This window comes from Helicoverpa armigera, chromosome 28 (genome assembly GCF_030705265.1).
Source record: "Helicoverpa armigera isolate CAAS_96S chromosome 28, ASM3070526v1, whole genome shotgun sequence".
NCBI classification, from domain to species: Eukaryota; Metazoa; Arthropoda; class Insecta; order Lepidoptera; family Noctuidae; genus Helicoverpa; species Helicoverpa armigera.
In genome coordinates, this window is record NC_087147.1 from 4,300,713 (window position 1) to 4,318,190 (window position 17,478).

Genomic DNA, 17,478 nt, shown 5'->3' on the forward strand with positions numbered 1-17,478 from the left:
ATTCACGATACATCGACCGTATTGAGAAAATACAAAAACGTTTTATTAAGTACCTCTGTTTTCGTTAAAAGATCCCATATCAGTCAGTAAACTATTATACATAACAGGAGTATATAAGAGGAGTACATAAGAGACTTCATAAGAGAGTACATAAGGGGAGTACATTAGATACTTCATAACAGGAGTAAATAAGAGGAGTGCTTAAGAAAGTACATAGTTCATAGGAGGAGTACATAAGAGAGTTCATAAGAGGAGTACATTGGAAGCTTACCTGTAATTTTATGCTTATTATACGAAATAAGTATAAATTGAAAAACAGTGATCAAGTGAAGCATATATTCAGTTATAAGCTAGTTAACAATATATGTACCTATAATAATGTAATAGTATTTAAAATTAAATAAAACTTGGATAATTAATAAATAATGCTAAATATATCTAGTTTATTCGTAAGAATATTATTCAATTAACACCTTAAAATATAATGAAAAAAATATATTTCAGAGCGGACCAAATGCTAACAAATATGCATAAGAAATAGCCTTGTAAGCACTATAAGAAAAAGGGTTCTGAAAAATATTTTCCTTTTTTGCCAAATGCTGCAAAATCAGGTAACTGAAGAAGAATAATGTAGCTTAGAATACATTCAAATATAAAGTAATTAAAATAAAAGGCTGAAAAAATGGGGTTTCACATTAATTAAAATCGTTACAAAAATGCATTTTGAAGTCTTTTTTTATTTTCAGCCCGAGCCTGAGCCCGAGTACGTTTCGCTAGCCCGAGGTTTACCATGTCTGCAACAAAAAACCGTATCAATACTTTCTATAAACATATAATTTTTTGAAGACACTGAAGTAGGGTACACTTCAGTGTCTTCAAAAAATTATATGTCATGATTTTATTAGGTACACCAATTTTACATTTCTAATCTTAAATCTAGTTGAAGTAGGTGACATAATGGGCGGTCTTATCGCTAAAAGCGATCTCTTTCAGACAACTTAGTGTTTGGGTCCGTTCAGACAGACCGGCTCGGAGAGGAGAGCACATTCTTAACACGTTGAAAATCGGGTACTTAGTATTTGAAGTAAGGTTTATTTTTGCATGTGCACTGCTGTTGTCAATAAGAATGCTCGAAGGCGCTCGGTGTGAAATTATAAGAGTAGCCGACCGGCTCCGATCGCGTACTTTTTCTCGGTCTTGCAGACGTTAAGCTCCGATTGCATCTCGATTAAGGTCTGTGTGAAAAGAAAAATGCGCGCCGATGTTCTCCGAGCCGGTCTGTCTGAACGGACCATCAGTGATGTGTTTTGGAAAATAAATGAACAACATACGCATTTTTTGCGCTTTCTTTTCTCAATTCTTTTGTGACGCCATATAGCATCATCTTGACGTCTGGGTAACTCTCCAATAGATCTTCCCAGTTAGACAGTTCAAGATACACTAAATCCACCACCTGTAATGTATTTTTTTCTAAGTTAGAATTACATTCTAAGTGTATCTTGAACACTAATTACTGGGTAAAGGTAAAAGAGAACATCTTGAGGAAACCTTTTAAGTCTGAAGTCGTTAATCCACTTTGAGCAAATGTGGTGATTAACGCTCGTGCCTTCTCTGTGACAGAAGAGGCCGCAGCACAGGGACATTAAAAAGGAGATAATGATGAAACATCACAGTAACATACTTTAATATAACAGAGATACCAACCGTTCGAGTGTAATACGAAAACTGAAAGCCAGCATTGCGAAACAGCCCAGAAATGCATCCAAAGTATCCATTGGTGTACAGGACGGACATCAATTGTCCTTCGCCGCTGTAACAAAATCATGCAAGTTAGCAAATCACGCAGTTGTCACTTTTCAATGGCTTACTGCAGTCATTATGCAAATATATCTTTTAAACCACACTTCTATATATTCTTAAAACGTATTATTTCCTATCATTTAAATTATCTCTTCTGCTAAAAACGGACCTGGAACCCTGAGTATGAAAGTAGGAGCAAGATTTACTTGAGATGCTTCTGGCCAACGGGATCTTGCATAAAAGGGTTTAATTACAGGCATAAGATTAAATAACAATTGGGTGTTGTCTGCTTCTCATAGGGTATGGGAAGCATATACAACCTATGTAAATCAAAGATTTGCATCATGCTAACGGTGAAAATTTGAGATACAAATGTACATACAAACGAATCTTCTCAATAGAAATTGGTGTAGATGTTGATTCTTGGCTACCTAACATGAAAAATAACACCTCATACTCACGCATTATCAGTATACCACTTCTCCACTTCACCTTCATGAATGAAGTAGGTGGTATTGAATGTGTCTCCCTCACGCACTATGCACTTGCCTAAAAACAAAACGCGCTCTCTTAACACAAACAGCCTATTCAAGTAAGCTCCCTAAAATCTCTCTTAAAATTTCTGGGATACGGTTACTTTTGTCCGTGTCAGCAGAAAGACTAGATCACTGTCAGCACTAGAACACTCTGTTCTATCTTCAGCAAGCCACATCCACTGCTTTTGGCAACCTTAGTTAGATCGTCCATCCAGTGGGACGGCACTTCTTATACTGCTTTATATTTATATATCCTTGATTATAAATGTCGAAAGAAGCGAAATAATTTTTATCAAATCTTTTTCAACATCTAGATGTGGTTATTCTACAAGCAAATCATTCTTTATAATACAGGTAGTTATTACATTAATCAATTATAAAAAAAATAGAATAACGAGACGGTTGAAAATTCTCGTTACTTCGTCACAGATGGAGGCTCTTACGGAAGAAAGTTTCGAACAATTTAACCAACCTGGAAATATAACTACCCTGGAGAATCTTGCGCATAACTGCCTTTTGAAGTAGTCGGGTAGTCTCCGGTAAGTCGGGGGTGCTTCCAAATGGTGTATGTACAATGCAGTAAACAGGTCTTGGCGCAAGCAAAGGGGAGCTTGATACACTAGCTCAGGAAGCCAATCGCCTTGAAATATTAATTTAGACTATTAAATTATAGATCTACAAGCAAAATTTAGAAAAGTAAAAAATAATGGCCTACACACACTGGGGTGGTAATATCGTCCAACCAAAATAAGCTTAAAATTGTGTCAAGAAGCTGAAAAAGCTCTAATCTTAAACACAGATGACTGTTACAACACACCTTTTTGCCTAGTCCAGACTTGATCCGCATATTTTTTTACCATTTCTGCCAGAGACACGCAGATACCATTGTTTATGAAATAAGTTAACATTGTCTGAACATTGGAGTCGTACGCGTACAGTACGCGAATCCTATTGAACGCAAAATTGATGGCCACTGCCATGATCCATATGTCCAGTAAGTACATGAAGAATGTCACAAAAACTTTATAGTATACTTGTTTGAGTGACAAAGCGATCACCTAAAAGAAAAAGATAGATAAGATGAGGATTATGTTGTGAGGTAAATGTAGTGCATGGTCGTCGACGGATATGCAGGACGCGGATGACCAAAGAAACGATTAATGGATTGAGCGAAAGTCATGCGGATATGTACAAATATATAGGTACTAAACTGACTCCAAATAAAAATTGGAAGGCTGATGATTTTAAAAGATTCATTAGGTAACTTACGATGATATAACGTCCTATTTTTCATTTGGCATATTTTAACTCACCGTATCAATACTAGTATGGGTATGTATTAACAAGATATAAGTCATTGCGACAACATAATCGTGTGGCCAATATTTGGGCACTACAAAAGAGGGCATTATTCGGCCATGTTCGTCTGTAATGGCATTTCTCGTGGAACGGGCACAACCTGATGACAATTTATTGTAATTTTAGTATCTTTTCTTCTGAAAAGCTCATAGATAAAAACAACAGCTGCGGGGGGGTCGTATATATAGCTTATGTATTTGCATGTAAATTTGCAAATGTCAATTTTTACGGTGCATATTTTTATTGAATTTGCTAGGTTAAATGGTCGTTGAATTTTCGAGGCATGTCGAATGTGACGAAACGTGAGCTTCAGAAACGTATAAAATTATCTCTTGTTTTGCTCGGGTATGCATAGGTACCGAAATATTTTATAAAATAGAGTGCTGTGCACATGTAGCAACTATTGCAATCACTAGCAACTGTCTATTAGCTTTTGACATACCATCAAATGGAATTGCGCAATTATAGCATCGGTAATTCTTCGAAAATGTTGATAGTTGCAAATAGCTCCTAGTACAAAGCGCCTAAAAGTAATGCCTAAAAAACCTACCGCCTAGTCTGTCATCAGGATGGACCCACTGGGAAAAGTCTACAGTTTTGTTCAAGTTGCGAATATCACTCGGGAGCGGAATCGGGAATGTTGAATCTGTAAGCAAAGCATACTTATTAGTGACCATTCGATTACTTTTTTTATTGCACCCGAATTAATAGTGGCCTGTAACAAATATCTTTTAAGACTGTTCTAACCTTGAATTGTGTCACATAGAATCACTATAATATACAAACGGGGTTAGCCAAGATTTCTTTCCTGTATTGTAGACAAGCAACCAATTTTGAACTCTTAAGTTGGGAGGCATAAGGTTCAATGTTGATTGGGAAAATAGAAGAGATAGGATCAGCTTGATGTGCTGACGTTTGTACCAACATGTTAAACATGGCAACTTACCTCGACATGCAAAAAAGATCCAGCCACACGTAAAAATGTGCAGCAATAATATCATAATCGCTAACTTCAAAACATATGGTGCTTTTTGACTCTGAAATTTTACAAAATTTAGTTTTAATTACCGAGATGCAATTTAGACTGCCCGAAAACACTTTTTAGATAAATCCAATCAATTTCTGTTCTATCTGATACCTCATCGTTGTAATGTGCACACTACATCTCCATACTGATTTATGAGACCGATCAAACTACTGGCTGAGAAAAAACGGTCTCTCTGTGCTACCAATAAGGCTGCCCATCCACATCAGACTTATTGAAGAATAGAATCGTTTTTTTCTAGGACTTTCTTACTAAGCTTTTCTGACCGATTTTTTTATATCGAGCGTGGGCAGGAATAAGTTACTAAACCGATACTTAATTATAACAAAATCTCACTCGAAAACCCCTGCAGAAATGGAACTCAAAATCAATAAAGAATTTGAGTCTGAGTAATCTGGCTGTCTGGTATTCCCAATCGTGCGTAAATAAGGTGACAAGCGGAATCAATAGTGACAGAGCATCCACATATAAGCCCCAGTCTTTGAATTTCTTCAAGCCCAAACGATGTGGATTACAACGGTTCCTTATCACAATCAGTTCCACCTGAAACATTAAAGAGGCGCTTATGACGTTTATTCACTGCAAAAATCTTGAAGTTGTTATCATATATATAAAATAGCTAGTCTCTAGAGCAGCTCTAGATTTAAACTCCAGGCTAAAATCAACTGTCCCTGTACATTTTAGGCAAAAATTTTGTCTATAACCATCTAATGGTCGTATTGATGTAACGTCATGAAACAGTAAAACTGGTTTATCCTTTGAACAATTAGAGAAGCCATAACTGGTCCCTAAACTAGACCATATAGCCAAATATACCTAGTAGATTAGGTCAATTGTTCAGCTTAAGGACAACTAAATACCAGTGGCTAAAAGAATTCAGAAAAACCTTAATATATCAAAAAACACTTACCGTAAAAAACTCAGCACAAAAGTTCACTAAATCAATGGCATCCATCACAAAAATGGGGCAATACAATTTGAGCCACAAGTCGGAGTCGTTTGGCAGCAGTATGAAGAGGAGTACCAGGACGGATGACACGAAGGGGTTCACCAGCCACGTGACGAACAACCACCAGGTGTACCATGAGCCTTCACAAGCTTCTGTAGGGAACTCGCTCCACTGGGAGGAAAGAAAAAACTCTCAATACTCAATTCTATATTAGCAGTCCATATGTTATACATACATGTGGTACAGTCTAGAAACAATATGGATCCTATACTTCTTCATCTGTACTATAATATAGCTTCCGCCCGCGGCTTCGCCCGCGTCGAGTTTGGTTATGTCGCGTTTCCAAGAAAACTCTTCAAAAGTCCGGGATAAAAACTATCCTATGTTCTTTCTTAAGGTCATCTCCATACCAAGACACAGTTAGACAGACAGAGTTACTTTCGCATATATATTATTAGTTAGGATAATTGGGATAAAGAGGATTTTTTTTTTGTTTGTATTCCAAAGGCTCCAAAACTATTGAACCGATTTGAAAAATATTTCACTGTTGGGAACTAAAATATCCTCGAGTAACATAATTGCTGTTTTGTCTGGGTACAGAAACAAATTCCCTCAGTATGAGGCAGAAAACATACGAAACAGTTTGTTTTATATACACACTTTTAATTTGGCATAGGTTCCCACGTTGGCTCGTAAGAACTTCTTCCTGCACCAGGATAAAATAACGAAGCTCTCTATTGGTAAATGATTTTTTGTCATCTTTTGAAAAGATTTAGATATCACCCCCATAAGGTCACAAAGTTTACCTCTTAAACAACTGGATACTGCAAAAAACTTGGTATTGTGTTATTTGCTGCTAAAATGTAACTTACCGGTAGTTTGATAGTTTTAATTCCACGAAGAAGGTATTGAACAGTATCGTAAGGGTTCTCAACGTAAATATTTTTTGTTGCCATAAAGCAATTTTTTGATTGCTTGCTTTTCCTGATGATAGATTTCATCTGAAAAGACATTACTTTCAATTATTACAGTAAATTAATCTGACGAGATGAGTCCAAAGAACATCATAGGTATACAATAATATACACTACGAAAGATAAGAAATACAAAGATAGATAGATATCGAGGTATATTTACTAAGAAGCTTGACTGTTTTTCATTATCACTTAGTAAACTAAAAACCTGAAGCCTGATTTGTCTAATTCAACGTAGATTTAAGGGTACCTCGTCAGTGATGATACTCTGGAAGGCTGCTACCTCTATGTAAAGCAAATCAACGTTATCTTCAGCGGTCGCCGTCACTTTAATAGGACGCAGCGTAACACCCTGAAGCTGGCCGAATATATCACCCTGTGGACAAAATATAATGTAAAACTTGTTTAGGAAAAGTGAATCTTGGAACATTACGTTTGATACCGAGAATGTCCGTTATTTCTTGTCACATTAAAACCAATCCGTCAAAGATTGGTCTAGAGTAGTAACGTTTCTCGCTCTCCGAACACCCGCATTTTGGCGCGCTACTTTCTTAGGAGATTTTGCGTTATGACTGTGCTAGTCATTTTGTTCTCCGAGGCTCTACCCCTTTCTCTGCATCCATCCACATTCACACGATTCTTTAGCGAATATAACGTAATAATTTTCGAAATCATCACCATAAAAGCTTTTTTTTTTCCGACGTTGAAAATCATCAAATGACCCCTCCCGCTGTGGGTTAGCAGCGGTGAGGGAGTGTCAGACTCTTACTGACTAAAAACCGTCGTGTTCCGTCGTAGGCCTTTTATGTACCGGGGCCGCGGTATCTCTTTCGAACAACCCGCAGCATCACCATAAAAGCTAAGATTTACCTACCTTCGTAAGTATGATAACCTTCCTTCCGTCTTTGAATATGTTGACCCTTCCTCTATGCACAATGCAGACATTTGGGACGATATCCATCTCCCTGAATATATCATGTCCTGGCAGAAAATATGCTACGTCGCTCACGCTAGCGAGTTGCCTCTGTATCGACTCTCCACCGCCAAACATGGAGTCAAAGATTGTAAAGGTTCTAGAACAAGTATATGACTGCAGAAGTAGTATTTTAAATATGTAAGGTAAAGTTAAGATATCATTACTGGGGGTCTAATTGCCACCAATTTGTCAAAAATTGGCGATCTGACGGTTCGTTATTGTTACATTATTGTTATAATTACATGGTGTAACAGCACGTATAACCATCACTTATTATAAATGAAAATAAAATTGTCTTAAGTCTAATCTAAACATACAGGTGGTCTACATAGGGAACCTAAAACTTACTTTTTATAGAAATAATAACTCAAATCCTGTCGAAATACAACACCAATGCGGTCATTAGTAAGTTGATGTATGTTTATTCCTTTGGTTCTGTCAACAAAGAATATATTGAAATAATCACACAGTAATTAGGATTTACGGCCAGCAAGCAATAGTGACAAACGTAATTAAGACATAGGTCCTGGGCTATAACAAACTGATAACTAGCAGCAGTTTTTTTGCCATCTGATGATTTGGAGCTATGAACAAAATTCACGAGTTGCATAATCCGCGAGTTTTCCTCAGTGGGCCACTTGACTCCCAGTGGTTTTCCGTAAAAGTCTTTTGCTGAAGATTTTTCCTTGCATTTAGCACAGAAATACAGTTCCAATAGCAACATACCTCAGCCAACAATACGTGAAATGTTCCATGCCTTTGTGGATGACAGCAGGCTCGACTCGCTCCGACTTGAGGAACCTCTGCAGCTGCAGCACGGAGTGTTGGAACAATGTGTCTCCTCGACCATTCAACACCAACAATATTAATGTGTAACATGAAATAAACCTGAGGAGACCAATTACAACAAATAAATATCTAACTTCATACAAAATGATGTACAGATTTGGAATCTACTTGTTTAGTTTAGAAACATTATTCAGATTATATCGTTTTCGCTGGACATCAACAGTACCTACATACTTACTGACAAAAAGAAAAAACGTCTTTCGGGAGATGGGTCACTCCTCTCTACTACTATTGTACATGCTGTGTCCGACAGGTTCCATAATTGTGACATAAATTACCTGTATACCAACAACTGTAAACATTATGGTACGCATTAAAGTACTGAGTATTGGGTAGAACTTACCAGAATAAAACACCGACTACGAATAGAATGAAGCCCACTCCCAGATGTGATCGATCGATGATAAATCTACCGAAGTTCATCCTCATCATACCACATTCCGCCAGATTTAAACTTTGAGCAAAGATCTAGAAAAAGCCAATAGAAATTACTTCTGACTCCAGAGTTTCTCTGGGATCAATAGGATGACCAATTATTATTAAGTTGATGATTTCTTTTATAAACGGCAATAGTAAGAACAATTAAATTTGACATTCTGCTTCACATTTCTTAATAGATATTCGTAATATAAATTAAGCTGTTTCCGCGTTTCTACCCGTGTTTCAAGGCACCTTCGTGCACCCGGTTAAAAAGTAACCTACATCCTTTCTCAGAGTCTATACTATCTATGTAGGTACCTTCAAATAGGTTAAATCGTTTTATCGTGAACCGAACGGGCAGACATTCAAATATGCTATAAAAAATATACCATTTATAATATATATTAAATATTACATACCAGATGCAGTTGATCCCCGTTCAATCTGTCGGGTAAGTCAAAAAAGGGGGGCATCCAGCAAGTCTCGTTGTTGTATTTGACGCCGGTTAAGGTCTTGGCCTTATTGAACTCGAATTCCACGCAGTTTATCATCAAGTAATGGCTGATTCCCATCACGAGCAAAACGTTCACGATTTGCCATTTTATTATCTACAATAGAAATCATAATTTGTTAGTTTTGTTGATCTCCAAAGTATATATTTCAATAAACATAAGGCCAGCTTCTGCAAGCGATATCAACTGCATCTGTAGAAATTACTTCAGAAAAAAGAAGCCAGGCTTTTTAACAGTGAAACAGTAGCGGCGTAAGGGGGGGGCGGAGGGGGCGGTCCGCCCCGGGTGCCACGTCTCGGGGGGTGCCATCTTGGTCGGCACATATCTGCATGACCAGGATGGTGCTGGCAGAAGGGACTAGTCAAGCCTAGATTCGCTACCATTTACTGCGCGTTATACAAATTTTAAACAAAACTACAACAGTACTGACAGGGGTGTCACCCTTCTCAATCCGACTGTCACCCCTCTCTTGTATTTTTTCTTTTACCTGATTACTTACATTAATTTCTCAAAGTTAGAAAAAAAACCCGCTCGCTTCGCTCGCGGTTTTTTATTAATTTATAATTTCTTCTGCGCTTACTTTTTGAGTCCTCGATCTAACAAAAAGCTAAAGCCCCGAAGTAGCAAAAACAACTGACGCTCGCTTCGGTCACGGTTTCTTTTTATATGTGCTTAATTCTGAGTTAAAGAGAGTTCCCAAACCAACAATTAGAAAATTCTCTTTACGGTGGATATTTCTAAGAAGTTTAGGTGCTATTTATAAGCTGCGGAGGACTTTTGTGCCCCAAAACTAAAAAAATTTCGCGCTCGCTACGCTCGCAGCTTGTTCACTCTACAGTGCTTTTTTTTCAAACTTGTTTGAGTACCTAGGGTACCAAAACTGAAAAATTTCGCGCTCGCTACGCTCGCAGCTTCTTCACTTTGCAGTAATTTTTTTCAGACATGTTTGAGTACTGTTGTGGTCAAAAACTCCAAAAATTTCGCGCTCGCTGCGCTCGCGCCTTTCACTTTACACTTCTTATTTCTTTAAGTATCTTTGCGCCCCAAAAATCTAAAATTTCGCGCTCGCTCTGCTCGCGGCTTCTTCACTTTACGGTTTTTTTTCAAACTTCTTTGGGTAGTGTTGAGTTCCAAAAATCAAAAATTTCGCGCTCGCTACGCTCGCGGCTTAAATAACAAAGGCATGTTTGGGTTCAATTGTGTCCTAAAACCCAAAAAATTCTAGTTACTACGTGATTATTTTTGTCGTATTTGGGGGGGGGGGGTCTCAATAGGTAGTCCGCCCCGGGTGCTACCCGATGCTACGCCGCCACTGCAGTGAAATATATATTTTTTATCGGACCAGTAGTCCCCGAGATTAGGTCGTTAAAGCAAACCAACAGCTTATTAATATTGAAACTTAATTGCAACCTTGAACTCTAACGATAACCAAACCATGACCAGCCTATACATACCGCCAATTGGCCAATCGGTGATTTGATAACTGAAAGAGTAAGTATAGAATTTCACTTACCATTATGTAAGTCAAGTTCACCGTCGGAATATCCGTAATATAGTCAAAATATGCGAACAAAATGTACAAATGTGCGAATTTGCAAACGGTATTTATAAGGAAGCTTGCATCGTCACTAATTTCTTGGTATATCAAGGCTTTAAGAACACTAAACCAAGGTACTGCTCCCGTAATGTCAAGCAGAAACCCTTTGGTCAAATAGTTAGTTAAGCACATCTTTTTATCCGTAATGTATAATCCACGGCTGTCGTAGTAGGGTAGCTGAAAAAAAATATATACTTACACGCCAATTTTACAGGATTTAAAAGCAATAGCTGCTTAATGTAAGCTTACTGGGATCTAACTGTATGGTACTTATGTAGAAGTTATTTTTTAAGTGGGGCGTAATTCTTAGAATTAGGTATTTCAGTAGGAAAGTATGTCTTAAGCAACAAGACAATTTTTTCGCAGAGCGCGACAAAAAAAAAGAAGAATTGTCGAGTGAGTGAAGAATAGTTTAACAAGGTTCGCAAGCATCGCTTCTTTGACATGAGAGCTGGCAGTATAAGGATAGAAAACATGAAACAGATAACTTACACATAATTTAATGACGATATCAATAAACGCGATACAATCACAGAAGGCACTGATCATCATAAATATCCATCTCGACACTGCACCCACGCCACCTTAAATAAATAAATAAATATAAGGCTTTTCTCTTTGAACATCTTTGGCAGTTATTAGGAATAGTCAGAAACCAAAAAGTTTGAATACCAAGTCGAAAAGACAATACAGAATAGAGCCAGATACGGTTAAACTGGAATCTGATTCCTATATTGTTGGGAACAAACTGTTAGATGATGACTCATTTTATAAAAACCTCAAAGGAGAAAATTTTTTAGAACTGCAAGTTTTGAATGTTTTTTTAGGGTTCTTAGACTTCAAACGTCAAAGTATGATTATGTGTATGGATTTGTAACTCTTTCACGTAAAAACTACAGAATAGATTTAATATTTACGTACCTAACATCGATGCAGACGTAATAGATATGCACACAATGATCACCCTAAACAGCATCCATGTTTGCATAAACCTGAAAAATCAGTTATTATCCTTATATTTTCCCTAAGGAGCATTTGACTGGGTATGTAGGTTAAAGAACACAGAAATGATTGACCAATACTACTGCGTGTAAAAAAACCCATATATTCATTATTCATAACCCTTCTTGTTCGTTTTATTCCGCTCCTAGACTGGTATATATCCTATGTAGCTGTTCCACGCGGTTTCACCCGTGTCCTATATACATATTATAGTGCAGCTTCCTAACAGTGAAAAAATTTACCAAATCAGTTCAGTAGTTCCGGAGCCTATTCAATTCAAACAAACAAATTAATTATCTTTATATATTACTAGCTTTCGCCCGCGGTTTCACCTGCGTCCCGTAGCCGAATGGTGACAAAAATCCTATCCTAAAACCTTCTCCCGGGTCTAAGTTAGCTCCCCTCTAATTTTCAGCCAAATCGGTCAAGCCGTTTTCATGTTATGACGTGACAACGGAAACCGGGTTTTATTTTTATATATATTTATAGATAGAAGTATAGATATAGATTACCCAGATTCTGGCCTCCCCCAAAATTGTCCCTCAACGGGTAGCGAACGAGTATCTTGTATGTCCGCAATCATTTTCGAATTGGAGATCATAGACATTCTTGTGCTGTAAAGCCTGTCCCTGAGTTTAGTTTGATACTGAAAATAAAACATGAATTTTAAAATGCTGTCATTCATTTTGAAATACTATTATACCGTCACATTGTACAAATGACATAATAAAATGAATTGATCCATTATTTGTAATTTTTCTTATCATGATATCCAAGTTTGACCTTTAATTATAAAGACTAGCTTCCGCCAGTGGTTTTACTCGCGCCCGAAGAAACTACTGCGTGCACCCAGTCGAAAGGTAACCTTTCTAGATAAATGTGCTAGCTAATAATTAAAAAAAAAAACTTTTTTTTAATCGGCCCAGTTCTTATAGAAATTAGCCCGTTCAAACAAACTCTTCAGCTTTATAATAGTGTGTAAGTAAGCCCTTTTTTGATAGGTCACATGGATCCATACAGATCCATGTTCCTAAACATGTGGATCCTTTCATGCACTTAAAGCTAGTCATTGATATACTAACATCCCGATGTTTCATCACATGTTTCCTAAATATATCGTTGTACATTCCTCCGTACTCATTAATGCAGTTTTCCATGTAAGATTTCTCAGCTGGATATTTCTTGTAAATATCCCAAAGCTTATTTATTGGTATATAAATGATCTGGAAGCGATAGTGTAAAAAAATATTTATTATTAATATAGGTATAAGGTCTTTAGTGGATCTGGTTTTGATCCATGATATACGTAATAGGTAGTAATAAAAAATTTACCTAACTCAAAAATAGATGTTACCAAATCATACATAATGCGTTTTTTGTTTAATAGATGGGTCTGATGATGATGATGACTCAAGAGGAAGGTATTCGTATTTTTACCCGTGCGAAGACAGGATGGATCGCATTTATTTCCTCAAAGCAGCATTCAGATCCAAATATCGCTCTGTATCAGACATTTACGTTGCCTTGTCTACAAAGGCCTAACTTACCTCTACATCAGTGGCTGCGGCATAGGATCGAAGCGAGACTCGGCCGAGAAATATTTCAACGATCGATAAGACGGAACCCTTCCCGTAGTAATCGGTATTCATTTCACCTTTCTCATTAGCGTACTCGGATTGCACGTAACCCTAAAAGTTTTTTTTTAACTGTTCAAACTGTGTTAAGGTATAAATGTACAACAAAATATCAAAATCAGTTAAAAAATATTGTCTCACCTGACCAACAAAAGACACATTTTTACTTTGTATTCCGAACCTAAGTATATTAGATTTCTTAGGCAGTACCAAAAACTTGGCAGCTCTAGCCAAGTCTGTTATAAATGAAGTATCGGCATTCTTAAACACCGGTGATCCGCCTATAACTGCTTTAGCCACATTGCCTTGCGCTTTCCAGTATATATCTCTGGCTTCATCTTCCAAAGTATTCGGCTTCAATACGTCTGTACCTCTATAATACTTCCAATGACATATGAGATACCTATCCAGTCTTTTCAGCAAGTCTTGATGAATTCTATACCGTTGATAATACGACTTGAGGTGAATTACAAAGTTTTGATACTTCGTCACGTCCTTGTGTGTCAAAAACAAGTGCGATGTATATTTACCTTTACAATAAATCCTTACAACGAAGCCTATAAAGTACATAATAACCATTACGTAACTATCTAACAGAGTCGACGGACTGTTTTCAGAATAAATCCATTCGAATGACCAGGAAATGGCAACACCGGCTATAGGAGCCATTGCAGTACAGTTAACTTGAAGTTTCTTCGAACACAATACTTCTCCATAGTAAAATATCATCGTCAAATCCGGGAAGTAGTTCATTAGTTCGAACACTAAATGGCTGCTTATGAAAAAGAACGCGCTGTAAATCAGCACAATTTGTTTGAAAACATCTATTGCGGGATCCCTTCGAATGTCAAACTTTAAGTACTCTCCGTGAAAGAGTACATAGACTTTAATCAATCTGTTAAATTGAAGGGTATAATAATACTGTGGTGGTGCACCGCAAAGATCAAAAATGTCCTCAAACCAAATAGTTGATAACAAATCCAGCATAAACGTCAAACTCTTGAAGCGTTCGAATACTACAGTCGCAAAAGTGCTCGTGATATTATCATTTTTCTTCACTGCAGTAACAAGTGAGACACCTATGTCGATAGCGTATATTGTGTCAGTCCAAAACGAAAAAAAGTGGAACCATGTCGGTATTTTAGGCGATACCAAGCATTGTGGATGAATGAAGAGCACCAGGCATACGGTGCAACTGACAATTCTGTACCAAATGAGACCAAAGTGGGAGCGCGGGTTCATAATCCATGGAAATTTGGAGTTTGTAAACATCGAAGAAATCTGCAGTTCCGTTTTATTACACAACACAAGTTGTCCGATATATTTAGAACAATGGTATATTGACTCGTCCCGAGGTAAGAAGCCCTTTAAAGCCTCTCTCGGTTCACCAGTTGCTCGAGTGAAGTTTTCAATAAAGGTGTGTAACTCCCACCAACGTTTTTTAATCCATAATATTCCTTCATCTTCGTTTCTATCCAATCCTCTTACTATTTGTTTGTTCGCAAATAACACCTTTGCGTGAGATAGCCTGGCTTTAGCATCTCGAAGGATGATTCTTCGGTCCAATGGATATTTATGTAACGCTGTTAAAAACTTCTTGCGTGGGATGTAATAAAATTCACAGTACGTGACACATCGCGCCAAAATCTTCCTCTTCAAGTGAGGCACAAAAAAACTCACATCTCCAAAGACAGTTCCACTGGTGACCGAGATGATCGGAGTCACGCCATCGTCGATGGAAAGCAGTTGAATTATACCAGATTTCAAATAAATTAAAGAGCTGTTAGCATTCTTATTCGAAAAGAACCTGGCACCTGGCAGTTTGAAACTTATCACTGTAGCCTCTGTTACCCAACGCCGGAAAGGAAGACTTGTTTTCCTCAATGTGGGACTGTGGTAAAATAATGCCCAAAGCAGATCCTGCCTTAGCTCAACCCTCAAGTCTCTAGGCAAGCTGAATATAAACTCCGGGGTGGTTGTAATGCAACTCTGCTTTTCCCACAATATTCTATAATAAAGTTCAACTTGTTCGTGCGAGTTATCATTAGGATTCCTTCGTTTAGTCTCCTCAATCACTTTTTTTACGCGCAAATACTTGCGATTCAATCCACGGAATCTTAACATTGATTCCGCTAAAGCATGTGGTACAAAAATAAAATTTGTCAATATATAGCAGACCAACAGGAAGACACAGATTATAACGAACTCAGCGATAGCTGCGGGCCTCATGTCGTCTGAACCGGCATTCATGGCAAAAGAAAATACAAAAACGGCGCCGTACACAAACGTAGCGTAACCTTCATCAGTTTCGTTGAGCTGAAACAATATTACCATCAATCCAGAGATAGGTGACATCACATCAATCATTAATTACCTTAAAATAAGCATTAGTAGTACTGTTCACTCTCAATACTTCTGATGTATTATATCATCAGACTATCGTAATATTTGACCTTAGTGACTTCCCCACTATGCGACTATGGCGGGGGTCAACTACTTGTGTCACTGTGGTTGGTCAACTACTTAAGCGCAACATCAGCGACAACATAAACGTCCGTTTTTCTTAAAATGACAGTTTATTTTGAAAATTTAACGTGAAACTTCATCGTAGATAAACAGTTGTTTTAAGAAAAACTGACGTTTATTTTGTCGGTGAATCTGTTCTGAATCTGTTAACTAAATGGCTACCATTTACCTTATGCCATATGAAAGCTCGCCAATCATAATAAACATCATCATAGGGGTTATTACAAAACTCACAAAAACCTTCATGTGTTGCCAACAACCAAAGACAGCTGACGCAGTTTACAGTTATGAGCATAACAATTGAGTATCCTAGCAACAGCATTGGATATGAATGTGTCGATTTCAGTGAAAAGTAGTCTGTAATTCTGTAAATGCTGAAATACAAAAAAAATATTATTAGGGAAATTACCAAAAAAAGGGTTGCTATGCCTTAGTCATGTTTTACCATCAATCGGCTTAATACTTTAAAAATAATTATTATGTATAAGTACTTACACGAGAAATTCATTAAACTTGAGTATGTTAGGCCACATTTGAGGTATTGGACAAGGATCTGTCGTTACCAGGCGAAAAAATGGTATCAAGGAGAGTATATCACACAGCAGCAATATGGCAGACTTTTGTAAATGTTCTCGCCTCATTGCTTTGTCTGAGACTTGTCTGGAAGCATAATAAAATAGAATAATTATTCACATTTCCAAAGGCACGTTAAATTGGGCCGTGATTTGAACATCTTTGAAGGTCGTTATGGATAGAAGCCAAAAAATCAGACACCCAGACTTACTAAAGAATATCGGGTTGCCTGGGCATCTGGGTCGAGGAGGTCAGATAGGTAGTCGCTAGAAGTAAACACTGCTTCTTAGACTGAAGGCCAATCTCAACATAGTTGGCAAAAGGGTAGGCAGACGATGAATACTTTCTAAGTCCAAGATACATATGTACATCAACGACTGATTAAAGGTGCAGGAAAACATATTAAGGAAACACGGACTATAAAGTCTGAAATCGGCAACCCAAATTGAGCAAGCGTAATGATTAACACTCAATCCTTCTCGGTGTGAGAGGAAGCTCGTGCCCCGCAGTGGTACGATAAAAAGGCTGATGTAATGATAAATAGGTATTCATACTTCACCTATGCACTATATGAAGAAACGTGTCGATACCGTAAATTGAATCGCACGCATAGTAGTAAGTGTACTTGATAATAATTAGCGCTGGATGGTGGTCCATCACGTCGTTGCAATGCACTATTGGATAAACTGCTTGTATGGGGCCCTGTGAATAATTATGATGATGTAA

At 37.5% G+C, this 17,478-nt stretch overlaps 1 protein-coding gene across 4 annotated transcripts; it reads right to left on the bottom strand.

The window, feature by feature from the left end:
* Positions 1-322: 322 nt before the first annotated feature.
* LOC110381481 (uncharacterized) lies at positions 323-17,445 on the bottom strand. 4 transcript variants are annotated; one of them, XM_064042355.1, is made up of 29 exons: positions 17,312-17,445; positions 16,675-16,839; positions 16,349-16,553; positions 13,795-15,969; positions 13,567-13,707; positions 13,102-13,242; positions 12,532-12,665; positions 11,939-12,009; positions 11,510-11,601; positions 10,934-11,194; positions 9,328-9,516; positions 8,832-8,956; positions 8,366-8,527; positions 7,988-8,074; positions 7,538-7,736; positions 6,914-7,039; positions 6,562-6,690; positions 5,651-5,860; positions 5,077-5,283; positions 4,642-4,732; positions 4,246-4,341; positions 3,650-3,795; positions 3,154-3,394; positions 2,809-2,976; positions 2,262-2,349; positions 1,705-1,810; positions 1,332-1,453; positions 695-794; positions 323-615 (listed from the first exon to the last, which is right to left on the bottom strand). In XM_064042355.1, the coding sequence occupies exons 1-28, from the start codon at positions 17,407-17,409 to the stop codon at positions 743-745; spliced, it is 6,027 nt and encodes a 2,008-aa protein (XP_063898425.1). In that variant the 5' UTR covers positions 17,410-17,445; the 3' UTR covers positions 323-615; positions 695-742. The 4 variants fall into 4 exon arrangements, 3 of the variants coding, with proteins under 3 accessions (XP_063898425.1, XP_063898424.1, XP_063898426.1); XR_010277930.1 differs by lacking the exon at positions 1,332-1,453; XM_064042354.1 differs by having other exon boundaries at positions 323-794.
* Between the last annotated feature and the right edge of the window lie 33 nt (positions 17,446-17,478).

Excerpts from the sequence above, each read along its gene's own strand:
- LOC110381481 (XM_064042355.1), bottom strand. The coding sequence starts at position 17,409 with ATGGACCACCATCCAGCGCTAATTATTATCAAGTACACTTACTACTAT. Across the intron at positions 12,666-13,101 it reads ATGTGATGAAACATCGGGAT|TATCAAACTAAACTCAGGGA; the intron begins GTTAGTATATCA and ends TTTTATTTTCAG. Across the intron at positions 4,342-4,641 it reads GATCTTTTTTGCATGTCGAG|ATTCAACATTCCCGATTCCG; the intron begins GTAAGTTGCCAT and ends CTTTGCTTACAG.